The following is a 19,916-nucleotide window of genomic DNA, read 5'->3' as shown; positions in this document are numbered from 1 at the left end:
TTGTTGAAAAGTCTTGCATTTGATTCATGAGATTCAAGACTCAATATGGGAAAGGCTGGTTGACTGCCTTCACACATTCTTCACCTGATCGGCTAACATGGAGTCACAGCACAAAACAACAGGTAACAACATATCTAGGGTGTATATCAGACAGCTTTGCACATGTTAGGATGTAGAATGGTCATGGACAAGAGAGACCACATTCTCTAACTCAAGTAGTGGCACTTTCCAAAGAGGTTTTTATCACTGAAGAGGGAAACACAATTTAGAACTAAATAATGGGCATAAAATAAAAGAAGCACGTCAGGGACTTTGGTATAAAAAAATTAATAAATATGCGTCCCTCAATGGCAAAACCCCTTTATCTCCTACTAGGAATGCACCAATACCAGTTTTTCGGTACCGAGTACCGACATTTTCTTATCAGTACTTGCCGATAAAGAGTACCAATATCAGCATCTCGAGGTAGTGTGGGCCCGGAAGCCAGGCTGCCTTGCAGTGTCGCTAGGCAGCATGAAGCCAGCTTCCTAGCCAAATCAGGAAATCGGGTCATGACCTGCCGCCCAGCTTCCTGATTGGCCGTGAAGACAGCTCTGTGCTCCCTTGCGGCACTGCCGGTCAGAGGGACTCTCCCTCTAACCGGCAGTTCCAGTATCAGGGTAAGTACAAGTACTCCCCCAAATGCTCAGTATCGGCACCTATACCAGTATCGGTACATTCCCATCTCCTACCATTACTAACTTAGGTGGTTGCATAGGAAAATCCCACCACTTTTGCAGCCTGGACCTTCAGCTATATCTGGCTTTTATCAAAACAGGTAACAGTCATCACATCACGGCTGTAGTGGAAGTTTAAGGCTGGAATAGTGTTAACAAAGCCTGAAGAGTGGAAGTCTTGGGAGAAAACGGAACCGCTGTCTTGTTAAATGTTTAAAACTAATTTAATTGTTAGGGGTATCTTTCCCTAGCTTCCACTGTTTGCATACACCAACCTGAGACACTGAAAAGACAACCTTTCTGGTCTTCATTTCTCAATGTGCCTCAAAGAGCTTTATGTGTCTGACTGGTTGCTATAGGTGGCACAAACAGTTTTTGTTTCACTGATAAATGAAGGATTATGTGGGCCAAACTGATGTACATCTATAAATTACTGACTTGTTATACCTGTTAAAGCAAAGCTACAAAGCTTCAGCAGTTTTCTGCCTGAGCATGCAGCAGGGACCAGTAACCTGAGCCATCCAGCTGGTAAGGAACTATAAACTTTAGCACATTATGAAGTAATAGCAGTCCGTACATAGTGGGAGGACTGCGGGGTACCCAACGCCAAATTTAGAGGGCAGCATACAATCAGATGCTAGCTCCCACAAACAGCATGTTCCTCCAGTCACAGAAATGAATTTGGCCATATGAGCATACTAAGTGCAGACCACTGTATATTCTATAGAAAAGAAACATATCTGCAAAATGAGTATTAACTAGGTGGTGGTGATGTTAGGGCAAAACTATGCATTATATGTTTTGAGGAAACCTGTACATAGTCATGCAATGGCCTATTTGTTTAAAAATGCTAGTTGCCTGGTAGTCACAGACCTGGAGCAAGCATGCAGCAAGTCAGAGTGAAATTGCAAACTAGTTCCCAGCTAGTGACTTGAGTTTTAACAGTGGCGGTCTACTTCGCTCACTTCCTGTCCTGGTGACAACAAGGTGAATGAGCAGTAATAAACCCGACAGTCGAAAACGTCCCATTTACAAAAGCTATATCCATCCTTTTGCCGAGGTTTCATATCGCTTCTTGTCCTTAGGGGTTCTTAACCACTTTCTCTAAAAGAAAACCATTGGCTGGAGTTGGGCTTTAACAATCTCATGTTTAGCTGAACCCTTACCAAAAAAAACCTAAGACAGATGAATACATTCATATACTTCACTGCTGCAGAAGATACATCAGCTGACTATTTTGCAATATTCTGACTTGCTGAACAAACTACAAAATGTCTCATCATGTAGCATGGCACAAAGAGCTCTCCTGTGCACAGCGCCAATTACGAATCCTCTTTCCTCAATTTGACTAAAGCACAATTCCTGAGAATAATATCCGACATGGTTATGTTCAGTGATAGTACATCATTGTTCTTTCCTCTATATAAAGAAGCGTATTTGATGAATGCTAGATAAGGTCACGCATTATTAAATGTGTGGATGATGTATCACTAAATCCAATGCAGAATATTTCACAAAAACACTAAAATTACACTTCTACAGCTGCTAACACTATGTACTGTATATTGTCTGTGCTGGTCATAGCATTTATCCAGTGTAGGTTTAGGAATGAATTGGAGTATCTAATGATGTGCTGTGTGCAGCACAGCCACAGACAGTTTACTTTTTTACACAGCTTGGGGTTTATAAAATGTCTTTTCTAGCAATGTTAACAAACAGCACAAATGAAAAGGTAAGCTCACATGACAACAATTAATACACAAATGTACTAAAACATTTAGAAATAAACAAGCAAATAAACTTTAATTGGACATGCTTTAAGCATGCAAACAAAAATAAAGCACAAACAATGAAACAAACTTTAAGGATGTAAAACACACAGCAATGATTTAATTCAGACGGATGTTAGTTGCCTATAATCAGTGACTTGCAGTCATGGTGCTGGTGATATGACTCAGGGGTTACATGCAGTATCATGGCTGCTGGCAAGGCTTCAACATGTGCTATATCGGTGCAAAGCTGTACTGCAACCAATTGACAGACTGGAGTCTCTGCACCCAATATTTATATATGACTTTTTGTACAAATAAATAATCTTTTGTCTCTGGCAAAACACATGTTGAATTGTAAAAATCAAATAAATTATTGTAAATAATCATATGTTTCAGAAAATAAAAATATATCTATGAACGCATCATTGACATATTATCCATACACTAAGCAGCCATTTTGTGAGCTGAAGAAAGAATGGTTTCTTCACAACAATGTGGCCGATTGGTTCATTGGGAACCAGTGATATTACTGAAGTGAAATGTTATCGGAGCTATGGGCCACAAGCATAAAAAGGATATGGATGAGGTCACCCTCCTTTTCCCTCAGACACCAATCAGCTTCTCCCTTTCATTTAGGCTCTGCTCACACCTAGATGTTTTGTAGCTCAAAGCAAAGCGTGACAAAACACTCAAGACACTCATTTCTATGGCCACTGTTCACAGCTAAGTGTTCTGTTGCAAGCAGAAAACCGCCAGTCCTTGGAAAATGTACATGAGCTACTTTTTGGTCCCATAGACTTCAATGGGAAAACGCCTGGAAACACGCGTTTCAAGCATTTTGTTGCACAAGGATTGCCGTTAACGTCTATAGCAGTGGTTCTCAACTCGTGGGTCGCGACCCAAAGGTGGGTCGTGACACCCTCTGCAGTGGGTCGCGGCGTCATGTCTGCATAGACCGGCCCATCTGCATTAGAGAGAACTAGAGGGGGAATTTGTGGTTCAGCCTGTGGAACCTCATAATGTCAAACTGTCCCCTCTCTCCCGGCCTCTCCGATAAAGTGGTATGGCCCGGGGAGAGAGGGGACTATTTCCTCACTTTCGGGCCGGCGCTTTAATATCAGGAGCCGCGGCGCCCGACAATTAAGTTATAGTTCCGGTCTGCACTGGAGAGTACAGCAGATATCAATCCGCCGCTGTATCTACTGTACTCTCCAGTCCAGATAGTTCAGTCGGCGGGAATCAGAGAAAGGTAGGCAGGCAGATAGGGAGATGTGCACTGTGGCAGGACAGGGGACACTGATGGATATTATGCATTCCAAGCCCACATAATATCCATCATGTATATCCATCACTGTCCCCTGTCATAATGTATGTTAATTAAATACACAATTAATGTTATTACACAGACTGGGCTCAGAATACATAATGTCCATCAGTGTCCCCTGTCATATTGTCCTCTGTCAGTGCAGAAGCTGGGGAGGGTATACATAATGTCCATCAGTATCAGTGGCGTAACCAGAGTTATGGGCGCCCGGGGCAGACATTTCCCCCCCCTTATATAAACATCCACTGGGACTGTACCCCGCAACCGCCACCCCCACACGTTTTTATTTAAATTTTTTTAAATATTTCACTTTTATTCTTTATAATTTTGTAAATTTTTTTAAATTCATTTACTTTCAGTTGTTTACTGTTCAAAATGTTTATATATATATATTATATATATAATGTTTCTGAATACTGCACAAGTTGTTTTGTGTAATAAATTTAAATGTTTCAGAAATGAAATCATTTTTGGGTCACGCCTTAATGACCAAGGAAACATGTGGGTCCCGAGGTTACACAGGTTGAGAACCACTGGTCTATAGGACTGTAATGTCCTATAGTGCTGTAATCAGCCAGAAAGTAGCTTATGTGCTTTTTCCAGCGTCAGGCGTTTTTCTGCTTGTGACAAAAAAAACACCAAGGTGTGAACAGGGGCCATAGAAATGAATGGGATTTCTTGTCTTAAATGTTTTTTTGTGCTTACCTTTGAGAGACATAATACCTATTTGTGAACAGAGACTTAGGGGTCTATTCACAAAAGGGTGAAGAGTTTGGAGAAGTGAACAATCTAGGGCAAAATAGCCGATTTGGAAAAATTCTCCAATTCAGCTCACTTTCCAGTTCAGCTATGTTGTCCTAGATTGTTCAATTCTCCTGCCTTCTCCAAACTCTTCACCCTTGTGTGAATAGACCCCCATAGTAATCTGTGAGAAACATGAAGACGCCACTGATTGGTTGCTTTGGAACTTGGACTTTCTTACACAAGTGACCCATTGCAGCCCCCGGTCTCCAGTGACCCGAGTAGCCACATTCTCCTGCTGGTCCGGCACACAAAATGGCTTCTCGTGGTATATATTGAGGCCACAAGTGCAATGTCTATAAAATAGTTCTATAAATTCTGTATCTCCGATGTAGATTGAATCCATTTTATTCTAAAAAGAATTTGACAAAAGGCACAGAGACCCAATGTTGGGAAGCGCTGAAAACATAGATAAGCAGCTACATAATGCTTTCCTGACAGAAGAAAATGACATGCGCTATGAAAAAGAGAAAACTGATAGAATACATTTGTTATATGACTTTGATCCTGATGTTGACCATTAGGAAACAAATGAAAAATATAAAATTAGAGGATGAATTTGGAATAAATGTGAAGTAACATGAGTGAATATACAGGAAGAGAACCAAGATGAGGAAAACAAGCCAGATAAGTGAAATGCATTTCTCCAAAACATCATTTTCCAGGTTTGATTTTTTCACACACACACTCCCCACGCACAACTAGGCCAACTGATCACATTCTGAAAGAAACATTGTCCCTGCTGCCTATAGCAAACAATCATCTCTCAGTATGGGAGAACTACAAATATATTTGTTTTGGGTAGCAAGAACAGTAGTTTCTTCAAAATGGAGTAAATAATGCCTATTCTTCAAATAATCCATACCAACCAGGGGTGTGCTGACCACTTCAGGCTACTGGAAATTGATTTCACACTGGGTGATACAGGCCAAGGCACATCAATGTTTTCTGATATACAGCATCAAATAAACCCAGATGCATGATTGGATTTGTAGTTTCATCAGAGCTGGAGGGTGAGAGTGCGCCTACCCCTGCACTGTAAGGAGGGAGATGGATAACCTAACTTGGTCCTAGTGATCAGATGGGCCCTCCAAACCCTTGAACAGTATTGTAACTATACTTTCTCCTTTTATATTGTTAAGAGCTGTGCAAACTGTTGGCGTTCTATAAGTCCTGTACAATACAAATAATAATAATCATGTACTCACTCATACTGATAGGTTTTTCCACCAGATCACCAAATTGAAACCAGTAGCTACACTGCTGACACCTCAGTATCCCAATATTTCACTGAATAAAAAATACTGCTCTATGACCCTAATCTTAATAAACTATCGTTGTGCTATTCCGGGCCTTTCGTGGAATCAGATAAAACGGGATGACACAGCCTCCCCAGGCTGGCAGCAACTGATAAACCAATATACAGGGTGCAGAAACATGGCAATAACAAATTATAATGCAGACATGACTGAAAAGAATCAAATGAAATACAAATTAAATAAATGAAATTATCAAATCAATTGTAGGAATTATCGACCCTCCCAAATACCAGTGATTTAAGATCTGATGGTGAGAATTACTTTAAAATGTGTGTAAACCCAAAATCGAATTTTTTGTATGTTTGGCCTCATTGTATATTATATTCTTATGAAAATCTTTTTTTTGCAAAGTTTACTGCCTGGAGATTCTGCCAGTAACATGAAGGTTCTCATTCATCCAGGTCAACAGTGGTCAACAGTGGGTAATTGTGGGCATAGCATTCTGTTTAGGCTTTTTTTCTTTTCATATCTCTATAGGTTGAAATCGATGGACATGTGTCCTTTCAACCCAACTTTGTAACTATGATATATCTGTAAAAAATAAATCAAGGCAACTGGACTGCTGTATATTTCTTATACATCCGACTAGTTTACTCAATTTATCGTTCTCATTCTGAATTGAGAAAGCTAGTTAGATGAGCAGCGAAACATCTTCAGGAAATACACAGCAAGTCCAGTTGCCTAGATTGATTTTTTACAGACCGGCCAGTAGCAGCATTTTCTGTTTCAAGCTGACGACACCAAGCTGCTCCCTTGCAATCAACACCAGCCTGCCATGTGCACGTCTTCAGTTGGTTGTTGGGCTGCCTATCTAGTCTGCACATGCCTCCTATGGACCGGATAGGCAGTGACTTAATGTCAGTTTGAGAAAAGGAAGTGCTGTTACTGCCAGGATTTCCAGGTAACAAACCATGCAACAGATTCACAGAAAATATTTGCTTTTTAAATGGCATACAGTGAAGTATGATATAGATTTTGGGTTTACATACACTTTAAGGTGCATTTTTGAATTGATCTTGTTTGGTTTATAGGGATCAGGACACTAACGTCACGTATGTTTACCAATGGAGGGGACTGCGGCTCGTCAGGTACAAACTCATGTACTTGTTCTGCTGTATGTGCACCATCAGAATACAAACCAACAGTGCTCTCCAGTTCCATCTATGGGACAAAACACACATTACCCTTTCCCCTTCTATTCTCCAGCAATGTAGATGAAATAAAGCCACTCAACAGAACAATGAACTTATCTGCAGGGACGGTCAGTGAATTAGACGGATAAAAGACTGCTTACAATTTCACTAGTTGGTTACATTTTTAAAATCTGTTTAAATTTGATATATTCAAAAGTTATAACTGTCTGTAACATTAACGTAAATTTAACATTAAATTAAAAGGTTATTCATAAACTAATATACTGTGTACCATGTTGTTTGTGCAAGAATAGTAACACTTTGAACTATGTATATTTCCACTTCATTTTATGGCTTGGAAGTACAAACTACTTCAAATAACATATGTATAAATATATATTTTTTGTTAAACAAGTAAATGTTAGAAACGAAGTTATGCTACTGATGCATTAATAAGATTAAGAGGGGCATTTATAAAAACTGGGTGAAGATTGAACTGTTTCTCATAGCAACCAGTTTCCAAAGAATAAAGATGGATCCTGATCATCTGCTAAGGACATAATACCTATTTTTTCCCCAAATGTGTTTGTACAAATCAGAAATTACCATTCATTTATCTAACTATTCCTAAAGGAATGCCAGCTGGCTGCCAAATATAATACCATTGCTCTATGTGATCAAATGTTAATCCAGCCCCATAGCTGGAATGTCAATCAAAGACATGACTCTGCAGCATAAACTTTCTTCCAGAGTATTCCCACCTCATACTTGACATGTTATAACTAAGGCTGGCCATACACATAACAATAAAGGATGAATTGATTGATTGCAGATCAGACTTCATTTGACAGAACAAAGAAATATTTAGTTCAACTGATTGGGTTTCTCACCCAGACTTTTTAGGAGAATAAATCACACTTAACCACGTTTTCTAAATTATACGGTTCTTTTAGAGAACCAATCCTTATACTGAATTTTATTGTTACTTGTATGGCCAGAAAAAGAAACATGCTTGGTGGGCAATATGTGATATCACACTTGTACTTTTATGTAGAGGATCAACACTTAGGGAGCTCCTAAAAAAATTAAAAAACAACACAACTTGCACGCTTACCATCAGATGACCGAAAGTGAAGGTGTTGCCCATGGAAGCCTATCACATTCCAGCTTTTTGTTATGTAGAACAGATTATGAAAGAGAAGCAGACTGGCTTCTATGGACAACACCTATTGTTATTGCGGTTTTTTTCCTCTCCATAGTGACCTTTGTAAAGCCTTACCTAGCGTACCGCACATGTGATTACACTCTACAGTTCCCATGAAACCCCTGGTTGTAGCCATCTGTCATCTGCTAAGGATAAAACATTTCCTGCTCATACCTAGCAAAATACATCAACTTACAAATAGTACCTTTCATTAGTAAAGTCCGATAAACATGATATCTAGATTATTAAATGTTATTAAGAGCTCATTTCAATCAGTTTAGGATGACGAGCACTAGACCCGTGTGTTCAGGGTTGAAAGGCTCACAGTTCAGACCACTGCCGGTCATTGGCTGCTCTTCGGCTATTAAAGTTTTTGTAGTTTTGGTAGGTTTGTGATCGGTAACTAACCCGTGGAGAATCTTGGTCTGATGGCAATCCGTTCTGAGAAATCTGTTCTTCTTTTCCGTCCCTTAAAAAAAAAAAAGAAAAGACACAAACATGAGATATTGCCGAGTGCCCTCGGTTACTGGCACCAAGCAAATGCACAAATCTCTTACCACTGCTGTGGTGAATCTTCTTCTGACACCTTTGGACTCAACTCAGGCGTGGGAGGCTTGCGCTTCCTCTCCTCTTCCTCTTGAAGTCGACGAACTTCCAATAATTCCAGCTAGAATGACAGACCAAATGAAACCGGGATTTTACTTCACCTCCCAAGACAGATAAAAAACAAACTAAAGTTCTATTGCTAAGTTTGTCTTTCCAGGCAAATTAGTCAGTTCTGGGTGTTCTTGTACTGTAAAGCCTAACTGAAGTATTATAGTTTACCTCTGTGTAGCACCATACCCATGAATGAATTTGCTACAAAATGCCTTAAAATATATTTTCCGTCAGTGAAAATGTTGCTGTTCTGGCCGCGCACTCAAGTGCACTACACTGGCAGAGCGGAGTAGCAGCCACGTCCATAATTACAAGTGTCGTCCCCTAGACTTGTATTGCAGAAAAAGACAGGAGACTTGTCAGACGTGCTGATTACTGAGTGCACCGAGTATAGCTCTGGTGCATAATGGACTGCACAGTCATATTTAGGCTACTTTCAACAAATACTGTAGCAGGAAAGTGAAGGTAAGACTATGAAAATGGAGGTTGTCAGGACAATGTCTCTCATTCGGTGACTGAAGCTAGGTTTAAATATTTTGGATGGCAAAGATATTAAGAGAAGGAGAACAGTTTAATTAACAGTGTTCAAATATTTAGCGATTCACTAACTGCTAAGCAAAAACATTGTATGGGGCGTGTACAGGACACATACACTACACAACATCTCACCCATATGAGTTAAACATTAAAAAAAAAAGCTGTAAACGATAAGGACGTATTCTCCTTCTGCTACAGAGATCCATCCTTGGCTGGAGCAATTTGTCGGGTCATGGGGATGGTTCTCTACAGATATCAAGAGGTTGCCGAGCTCCTTCCCAAATCCCATGTACTGCAGATTGACCCAGCAAAATGCTTGGCCCGGGGACACTGCACAATAAATAATGCGTCACAAATTTTCAGATTAGTAGTTACATAAAACTTTGGCACTTGGAAGAACATGGGACATTCATGGTAAGTTCTTATGTTATCTAGAGAATATATATATGTGTATGCATTTTAATACATACTTGTGATATATTCAAGATTATTGTATATACACTATAAAAACAAATTCAGTTTTTTTTTCCACAGTTGACAATTACTGTGAAAGAGTTTATACTGAAGATCATTGAAATACCTTTCCAAGACAATAAAAAATGTAAACTGTCATGCAAAGTTACTGTTGTACAATTTCAGTGATTTACATACGTTCAGTGCTGGAAAATGTAATAAAAGGGGGAAAATACCGTTGTAAGTCTTTCCAAGGCTGAAAACCTTTCATCCCAAGTAGCTGCTGATTTCTCAAATGCCTCGTGCCTCTTGATTAGTTTTTCCACTTCAGCTACGCTCTGGCCTATTTCACGACTTGACAGGTATGGCTCCTGTCCCAGCAACCAGGCCTCGGCGACACAGGCGTCCCGGGAAAACTGGTGCACCTCCAGAACTGGCAACAAATGAACAAGAATGAACTATTTGCACTATAAATGGAACTGGGAAAGTGACAACAGGAAAACAAAGGTTTGCTTTTTGGGCATGACAATGTGCCAACATATTAAAGTGTTGGCATCACACTCATAAGAGTATTGCCAGTGGGTCCCTAAAATATGAGAAGAAAGGCCACATAGCTTTCACTTCAAGTATTTATGGTGACCGATATAAAGTATATCAGGACTTTATAGAGATTTGGTTCTGCATTTGGGGCTTTTTTTACATTTCTAGAATACAGAACACACTCTGCCACTGTGGCTTTATTTTTACATAGTCGCAAGTAGGCAACAGTGAACAGAGTCGCAAAATCAGGTGAAAATTCACATTTTGTATTCACTTTATGAATAGAATCATATAAATGAATGAATCATGATTGTCTGGGGTGTGTGTCTGTGTGCGTGTTAGAGATTGTGTACACAGGATTAAAACACAATCTTACTCAGTCTCAGCCATTCCCATCGGTCTTCCCACTTGTCAATCATGTCTTTTCTCTTCTCGGTCAATTGTAATAATTTTTCTTTTATCTATGTGTAAAACAGAAGACACCAAAAGTAAGCTGAATGAACCAAAATGAATGTGTATGGTAAGAGAACATTGCAAGCTGCAGTCAGAATACCATTACATTAAGCAAAGCAATTGGTTAGCTTTAAAGCACAGTTCCCCAGAACTCAAGTCATTCTGGATTGAGAAAGCTGGTTGGATGACCAGTGAAACGTCTTCAAGAAAAATACAGCAAGTCCAGTTGCCTTGACTTATTTTTTACAGATAGCTCCCCAGAAGTTTATACTCCACTTTGCTTCCCTCTTCTGCTGCTCCGTTCAGATGTAGGGTACAAAGAAAATACCTGGTACTTCTGGGAAAGGAAGAGCATTTTACTCTCCTTGTGACAATGCTGGTGATTGGCCCAGTGTTGTTACATGTAGATGGGGAGGCAGTCAGCCATGTACAAGGGGCTAAATGGAATGGCAGGGGAGTGAAAATAAAGTAAATATATGTGTGGGGTGCGAAGGGAACCTATCACTTTGCCCAGCAAGGGCGAAGGAAAGATTCACTTTAAGAGAGGTAAACGCAATATATGAAGCAGACTGGGGTCGAGTTTTGGCATTATCAAGTAACTCTCTCTTTTGCCATCCTTAAAGTGTGCAATATTAAGATAACTAAAACCAGATGGCTCCATACTGCCTCATGAGTTTTAAAACATGAAAGAAAAAAACTGTTTAACATTAGCTCATATGGACAAACAAAAGACCTTAACTATTCTGCTCTTTTCTTTCTACTTTTAGAAAAAAGGGAGAATTGAAGACAGACACTACTAACAGAATGTGTTTTTCTAAGTGATGACAAGAGACAATGAAACAACTTCTTTGATCCTCACGAGAACATTGAGCAAAGACATGACTTGATATGTGGTAGTACTTTCTTCAGACACATTTAAAGACAGGGACGGCTGTGTTGCCAACAGTGCTGCTTGCTACATAGGAGAGTGGGGCTGATGTAACCCCCATCAATTACATGCAGAATGTAAGCTTTAAAATGAAGAACTGTGGGACTTCCAGAATATAACCTATAGTTCTCAGTGTTCACCCCCAAAATTGTTACTAGCCAGTAGGATGAAATCGCAGATGTTAGAGTTTGGTATAATAAGATTATTTCAGGGGTGGCCAAAAAAAACCAAAAAAAAACACATGGAAAAGCCAGATCACTGTTCCACAAGCATGCCTCCCACCTTAGTTCTGGCCCAAAAGCTCTACCCACAACACAATCAGAACATCTCCGATACATTCTTGTTGTGCTGATCCCACCTCCTTCTACAGCGGTCCACAAGGTGCATTTCCACACCAAATGTACACCCTATAGTCTGTTACCCAGGCAGTGAGCACGTAAAGCTCTAGGGTAGCCTTCTTCCCCCTATCTGCTGCAGCAGCTGGATGGATGGTATGATCAACCTGGCAGAGTGTCCATTAACAAAAAACACTTTCCTTTGTTGGACACATGGCCAGTATTTAGTCCAAGGCATATCACCCTCACAAACTAGGTACCTGTGCCTATTCTTCTTGTTGGTATTCAGAATTGAGGATAAATGAGCAAATAAGAAACATTCCTATTACTTCTTAGAAGCCGAGCCCTTATTCTTCCTTTTATATAATGCTACAAAATGCTGAGACAGATTTGCACATAAAGGCTAAACTTAAAAGTCTTTACTAATATAGTGGACCATAAAATGTAAGCATTTTATTTTTCAGAGAGAGTTAATGATTTCCGTAATCTAGAGATACAGCAGTCATAAACACAGTGGGAGCAGGAATACAGTGCAATAGGCAGTAAATGCTGTAGAAGTTCTACTACAGTAGAAATACTAAGCATAAGAAAGACACCAGCCAACCCTCGTTCTGATGATGGTGTTTGTCTTTGCAGCAGCCAAGCACATGCAGATCTGCAATGCAGCTGAGCTATAAATTATCTGGGCGGATTACCTCTTCTGTTGCATAGTGCTGCCTCGCCAGCAGAGACTTGCCAAGCTCAATGCATGTAGTAAAGCTGTCATTCCGGGCATCAATTTCTGCTTTAATGCCCTGGTGATTATTCATTAGCAGTTCTACTGAAGAAACATCCCTGCAACGACAAACAGCACAATGAATCATACAGCTCTACAAAATGTAGGAAAGTTAGAATCCGGTGTACTGTGGGGTAGTAATAGCCAGTAATCTGGAAATAAAACCTGGTTTGTGCAGACAGCTACATATATGTGTGTGCATATTTTCCAGAAGCTTATCAAAACTCAATATAATAGAGAGAAGCCGAGACTTTCTTCAAGGGAAAAGGCGTTTTTTCTTTTGTACGGTCAAACTGATATTTTGTATCTGTTTCCTTATGTAAATGTTCTTACAATCTTTGTTATACAGAGAAATGTTTTAGCTGCCCATCCTACATATGAATGCAAGAGCAAATAATCCAAGGTCAGCAGAGAAAGGACATACTTTACATACATATTTCAGAATACATTCTTTGTTCCTGCCATTTTACCTCGTGTACAAACTAAAAAACGTCAGCTCCTCAAATGAAACTCTACTAAAAGCATTCCAAAACAAAGATAGAAAGGTTTTAATATTGGATGCACTGATGGAAGTAGAAACACCTGCAAAGATTTTACAGATTTAGCTCAAGCTTTAAAAAAAACAAGTTAGGGTTGTCTGCTCAATGTTAATGTAGTGAAAAAACTAAATTCATTTTCAGTAGATGAAGGTATGGCTCTGGGGAAAAGGGGGGTTCATTCAATAACCAAATAAAAGAACAGTATTTTATTGTGAGGGACTGAACATTACAAAACCTTCACTGAATGACCATGGGTCAGTAACTATAGTATTACAATATTTCATTATTACATATGAGGGGTGCTTTGGTCTATGTGAACATACTTAAAGGGGGGTTAACGAATGTGACATTTCCTTATGTTTACTGTTAAAACGTTTTCTGGCCTATTGTGTGGATGCGGTTCATTTTAAGATAAGTGGATACCTAAGGGAAAAGGGTTCGGAAAGGAGTCATCAGTAAATGGTGATGAATTAATGCTTGCTGCAATTGTTCCTTGTCTATCAGCACTAGCCACTCCATTAGCATTATACAGTATATATTACTTTTATTATTTTAATATAAACTGTGCCATGAGAGAAGTGTTTAAGGTATATGTGAGCACAGTGAACAGTTCACAATAGATATATGTATGATGCCATTGCCATCCTCTAAACAACTGCAAGTCCCGGGGGTGCCAGCTTAACAGCTTGGGAAATGGAAGTTTCTAAAATAGACCGTGGCAACTTTCCTATATATTTAGTATGATACGTTCATTTTGAACATTTCCAGAACACCGATATACAAATGCTGATGTACACAACACGCTGCATTGCCCGGTTAGTCATCCCCTGGATTTGAACTAGGGATGCACCGATACTAGTATTCCCGGCTTCCGATAGGTTGGGAAGGCGGCTCGATGCTGAATGGCTGGGAAGGTGGCTTCCCAGACAAATCAACGAGTCTGCCAATCAGCATGGAGCAGGCTTCCCGGGCAATCAATGTAATGACACACAGCCTGGCTTCCTCATTGCCTGAGAAGCTGGCTCCATGCTAGCGAAAGTACCGGTATCAGTGGTCGGTATCGGCGAGTACCAAAACATAAATATTGGTACTCGTACTCGATACCAAAAAAACGGTATCAGTGCATCCCTAGTTTGAACCCTTATGTCACTATAACATTAAAAGTATATATGCTGCACTGTAAGGTAATACAGGTCTGCTGTACCTTGGCTTTTCTTGGGCTTCAATCTGTCGGATGACATCTTCCATCCAGAGCATGAGGTCACGGACCAAGCTGAAGAATCGGAATTTGTCTCCCGTGTCCACCAAACGGAGCCGCCTGCCTTCACAGGCATCCAACAATGCTTTCCAGGCCTCCAGGACCTCACTCTCCCTCTTCTGAATATCATCGGCCTTGTCTCCTGCATAAGCAGCCTGCAACCGTGTAGCATCCTCTTGAAGTTGCCTCACCTGTGAGTTAAGAAATACTCATTACAGGTACACAAATAAACTGGTTGTTCTTACAACAACATAGAAAACATTGAGCCTCATGTATGCATCTGATATAAGCTCCATATCTGTTTCTGGATTCAGCTCTGCATATGAAAATTAAAGAATCTGAAAGTCTGAATCTCATTAGGGGAAATATTGACAGCTGGTATGACACTGGCGAATGAGACTTTTTCCTCACCCTGAGCACACTCTCAATGGAGTGTACAACATACAAGATAGACAGAACATAAAGCAGGTCAGTGGCTTAACTACCATAGGTGCCAGGGGTTCTAAAGCACGTGAACCCTGGGGTTAAAATAAGCAATGATGTAACCTGAGCAACATTATACTGTTGTCCTTGTACATTCACAGGGTTATTGGTTACTCAGCCCTAATTACATTTCAACAGGTATTGAGACAAAGGAAAGTTTAGACCAATGCTCAATAAAATTTAGTGTGCAAAGGTAACACAAAAGTGTAGTAACTCAAAGCAAGATTTGCTGAGGTTAAATCAGTAAAATAAAAAATGAAATCAATTTTTACATATAGGTTATATCCAAAAAGGACCAAGAACTCACCGCTTCAATTCCACCTCTGACTGTCTGTCAAATGTATGCACTGGGTGCAGGCTACAGTGTGCTCCCACTTCTTTGGCAATTCTTGTACAATCAGCCGCACAGAAACCGTTGTCCATAAAAATCCAACTTTATTGTGGGAACATCCCAGATAAAATCCAAACTCAAACGTTATAGCAAATACATCAGCATGACATCTCTCCCACACCAACGCCTCTCCTTCTGGTGAAACGTGTGAGTGGCGTTGGTGTGGGAGAGATGTCATGATGATGTATTTGCTATAACACGTTTGGATTTTATCTGTGTTACCACAATAAAGTTGGATTTTTACGGACAACGGTTTCTGTGCGGCTGATTGTACAAGAATTTACATAAAGGTTACTGCACTTTGCATTTTATAAAAAGAACCTCTTGAATTCTGCTTTATAAAGCAATTTGAGTGATCCAACAGAAGCTGCAGGATGCCCAGATGAGAGCTCCTTCTCACCAACCTCTATGGTTTGTAGGTTGTGTATTGGAGGGCAAGCCTCCTACCTGAGGCATAGAAGGAAAGCAGACAGTAGAAGAGGGGAGGAAATCAACCTGTCAGCTCTGGAGGATAGACAGGCAGACAAAGATTAAAACAGTTTTTGACTAAGGGAGCGAAAAACTAAACCAAAAGACTAGTACTCGTGCAACAGGAGTTGTCAAGCTGGCCAAACACTGGCTGAATTTTGACCAAGTCTTACCGACTCAGACAGAATTCAACCAGTGTGTGGGGCTGTCGGGCACTCCCTCATTCAACAGAAGTCTTTAACTGACTTTTGTCAAAGGAGTCCGTCAGAAAAATCTTAGCCGAACAGTGACTGCAGTCAATCAGCCGCAGTCACTGCTTGGGTATTCTGACAGAGGCACAGCCACTGCTGTTAGAATACAACAGACCAGCGGGAATAGGAGCGATTCCCCCATCCATGCTGTTAATGTGAACAGAGAAATTGAGGTTTTTTTCCTATTTAGTCATGCATAGTGTATGACGAGCTTCAGTGTAAGACCTTATCTCCCATCACAGCAATTTAAAAAAAAAAAATGAAAGAAGGTGGGAACAGTCAGTGGTTTTATGGAGCAGATTACTTCTGCTTCTTAGGCCTGATTCACTTTGTTAAGAGCCAGCCCATACAGATCCGTGCAGTGTGCACGGCCGTATTGGGCCGATTCCGGGAAGGACAGATGCTGCGTGTGATTGCACGTAGCAGCCTGTTCTTCTCTATGGCAGTACGCGGCCGCACGCTCACCTGAACTGCACATCCATGTAGGTGTCTGTGCTTAGACGCAGACAGGATCCATCCTGTCTGCGTACGAGTACGGACACCTGCACGGATGTGCAGTTGAGGTGAGCGTACGGCGGCGTACTGCCATAGAGAAGAACAGGCTGCTACGTGCAATCACACGCAGCATCTGTCCTTCCCGGGAGCGTCCCAATACGGCCGTGCATGCCGCACGGATTTGTACGGGCCGGCTCTTAACAGTGTGAATGAGGCCTTAGTAGCTTGCTTCCTAGGGGTGGGGCCTGCACCACAATATTTTCTGTGTTCCCCTACATACGGCTAGCCTAACTTATAGCAGTATGTACGATCCATGTCAAACATTTTTAGCTTGAGGCACGGAGAGGTGAGACCATATCCAAAAACCTTCATGCAGCTTACCTGCGTGCCCAGTGCTTGAATGTCATGTTCGAATGTGGTGTGCATTCTTTGTAGTGTTTCAACTGTGTTCTGATCTCTTCCCAGCTCCTCTGGAAGCTTCTTCTGTTTATCCTGTATGCGCCCAAGGATCTCCTTCGCATCATGATAGAATTTGTGCAGTTCGTATGAGGCAGCCAGTATCTGCGTTCTGGTGTCAATCAGCTCCAGGAGGTCTGCCCAGGCCTCGTTCAGGCCATCCTTCCATTCTGCTATTGTAGCAGCATCGGAATGTCCAGAATTAATAAGGTCATCTGCCATGTGATTAACAGTGTCCACCCTCTCCTGTCCAATGTGCCCAGTATCACGTGCAAACTCTCTGAACCTCTCTTGCAACATCTGGAAAAAAAAAAGAAAATATGGGTTTGAGTCTTATCATTTCACCAATATTATTGCAATGATTTTGATCCTCTATGGTCAAAATGCACACAAATGCATACAGAGAAGATTGGTACATCAACAGAACAGACTGATACAGGTTACAAAAGATCCTTCACATGTGTGGCAAGCATAGACTTTTGTCTCTGTGGCAGCACCATTGCTCCAATACTCAGCCAGAAAGGACAGGGCAGACAGAAAGAACTGCCCTGTTTGGGAAGGTTTTCCCTAGGATATCATATTAGATCAAACGACCATCACAATATTGGACATTCTGAATAAGGTTAAGTGCAGTGACTTAAAGCAGCCAAATCACTTGTATGACTACACTACAATCTGACTGCTTGCTGCTTTTTGTGCTGCCTTATTAAATGTGTGGATATTTATTCACAATCTTATAAACTACAAAAATCTAATACATAACATAGAACGTATTTTAATTCAGCATAACTGTTCCCTGACAAATACGTTCAACATATGAAGATTAGGCTAACAGAAAATACAATAGGCAAAAGGATAAAACAGCATTATCTAGACACGTACTCAATTTGTTTTACAGTGGCAGACAACTAATACTGTGTGGTGTTGAGAATGAAGGGAATTGTAGCTCTAATATTCCTATCAGAGTGCAGAAAGTACAGTCTGATTGCAAGGAATGTGAACGTGATCCTTCTACCACAGAGGAGCACAAGAATGCCATGAAAAGGTATTCCGAAGGGCCATCATTATAATGCATTGCATTTTATCATCATGCCCCATACACTTTAATAGCACTATAATATGACAGAATCAACAATAAGGCCCAGGGATACCTTTCTCTGAGAGCAAAAACTAGAAACAGGACTTTAGAAATAGGTGGGGCATGAGGTCTGCCATGTAAAACTGGAATTATTCAGATGTCAGGTCTGGAGACTGGACATGTAATATGAAGATTTAATGCAAGTTAAAAGTTAGAAAGGGGTTAGGGTGTGAAAACATATCTGAGCAATATAAGAGTAAGGGTCACTTACTGTAACATGTTCATAGTCCTGTCCCAACTCATGAGAACCTGCTACCACCTCCCTCTCAGCAATCCATTGCTCCAGGTCGTCCACCTCCCGGTTCAGCTGGAACAGCCTTTGCCTTTCATCCAGTTTCCCTCTCCTCTCCTCCGACAAATCTTTCAGACCTGCATACAGTTTGTCCACTTGCGACTGACGCATGCTGATGCGTTCACTGTGCAATATACACAAAAGGGAATAGCACGTTACACTGAAAGTAGCAATAAAACCTAACTACTGCCAAGACATTATTTTATTTTTTATAAAGGTGAGCTTGTTGTCAGGTTTTTATTGCCATCTGTGCACCGATTGGGCAGAATTCCCCCCCCCACTAACTGTGGAAGTGATGGGAAATCTCTCCAGCGGAAACAGACAAAAACACATTTTCTGCAGCAATGGGAAGGGTTTTATTGCCGTCGGTGTCTTTCTTCCCTGGTGTCAACCACATACCTTCTTCTCTAGCCAAACCCTTAAAGGAAACCTGTGCCAGGAAAACTATGGAGGCCTTTATTCTCATCTTGCTTCTGAAAATACTAGTTGCCTGGCTTTTTTTGGTTTGGTACTCTGAGCCACTGACCTAAAGCAAGCATCTAGTACACAAAATCATGATGTCTGCATATTTCTTGTTGGTAAGCAAGTAAGAAACTTTTGCAAAGGTAGCCTAATTTAATACAGGTTCTCCTAAAAGAATAAAAAAGTTTTAAGAGCTGTACGCCACAATAATTATTCATATTTATCTTTTATATTGACAAATATAAAGCTAGCCATAGACTTGTATTGTTTTCTCATTCAGCCCATGTACAGCAAGGATGGAGGAACCTCCTGCGCCGGGCTTTTGAATCTGACAGCCAGCACCTGCAGCCGACTGTTCAGCTGACAATTTTCAGCCTGGCTCCTTCAGCATAAGTTGATGTGATGTGAATGTGCACTATGTAAAGTGCAGTGTAAATTGTCGGCACTATATAAATACCTGTAAAAAAATTATCAATTTGGTCCAGAATGGTACCACCCTCAGCTCAAATTCCAGCCAAGTCAGCAGGACCTGACCGAAATTCGAGCAGTGTGTGGCCAGCTGAAATTTCTCCACTTGTCACATTACCATTGCTATATGTATAGTTGTAATGGGACGATTGTATAATGCTTAACATACCTAGTTCTTCCACACCCAGCAACCTTACTTAGTACTACACTGTAAACTATGTCTAAGCCAAAGTACACAAGACAAGTCTGCATCATTTATACGATATTA

The 19,916-nt window shown here is 40.7% G+C and overlaps 1 protein-coding gene across 4 annotated transcripts in view; it reads right to left on the bottom strand.

The window, feature by feature from the left end:
• The window catches only part of SPTBN1 (spectrin beta, non-erythrocytic 1), a 175,362-nt gene that overhangs the window by 6,108 nt on the left and 149,338 nt on the right, over positions 1-19,916 (bottom strand). For 2 of the 4 annotated variants that reach the window (XM_018564321.1, XM_018564322.1), the window contains 9 exons: positions 18,638-18,842; positions 17,214-17,588; positions 14,691-14,935; positions 12,868-13,006; positions 10,833-10,917; positions 10,153-10,349; positions 8,827-8,936; positions 8,678-8,738; positions 6,989-7,093 (listed from right to left, as the gene is read on the bottom strand). In XM_018564321.1, the coding sequence (XP_018419823.1) occupies positions 6,989-7,093; positions 8,678-8,738; positions 8,827-8,936; positions 10,153-10,349; positions 10,833-10,917; positions 12,868-13,006; positions 14,691-14,935; positions 17,214-17,588; positions 18,638-18,842 (1,522 nt within the window). Of the gene's footprint in view, positions 1-6,988; positions 7,094-8,540; positions 8,739-8,826; positions 8,937-10,152; positions 10,350-10,832; positions 10,918-12,867; positions 13,007-14,690; positions 14,936-17,213; positions 17,589-18,637; positions 18,843-19,916 lie in introns of those variants that run through there. The other 2 variants (XM_018564323.1, XM_018564324.1) reach the window with 2 other exon arrangements.

The sequence above is a fragment of the Nanorana parkeri genome, unplaced genomic scaffold (assembly GCF_000935625.1).
Source record: "Nanorana parkeri isolate BGI_ZX_2015 unplaced genomic scaffold, ASM93562v1 scaffold744, whole genome shotgun sequence".
NCBI classification, from domain to species: domain Eukaryota; kingdom Metazoa; phylum Chordata; class Amphibia; order Anura; family Dicroglossidae; genus Nanorana; species Nanorana parkeri.
The sequence above is the reverse complement of the archived record's forward strand: the minus strand, read 5'-3'. Positions and strand labels throughout refer to the sequence as shown.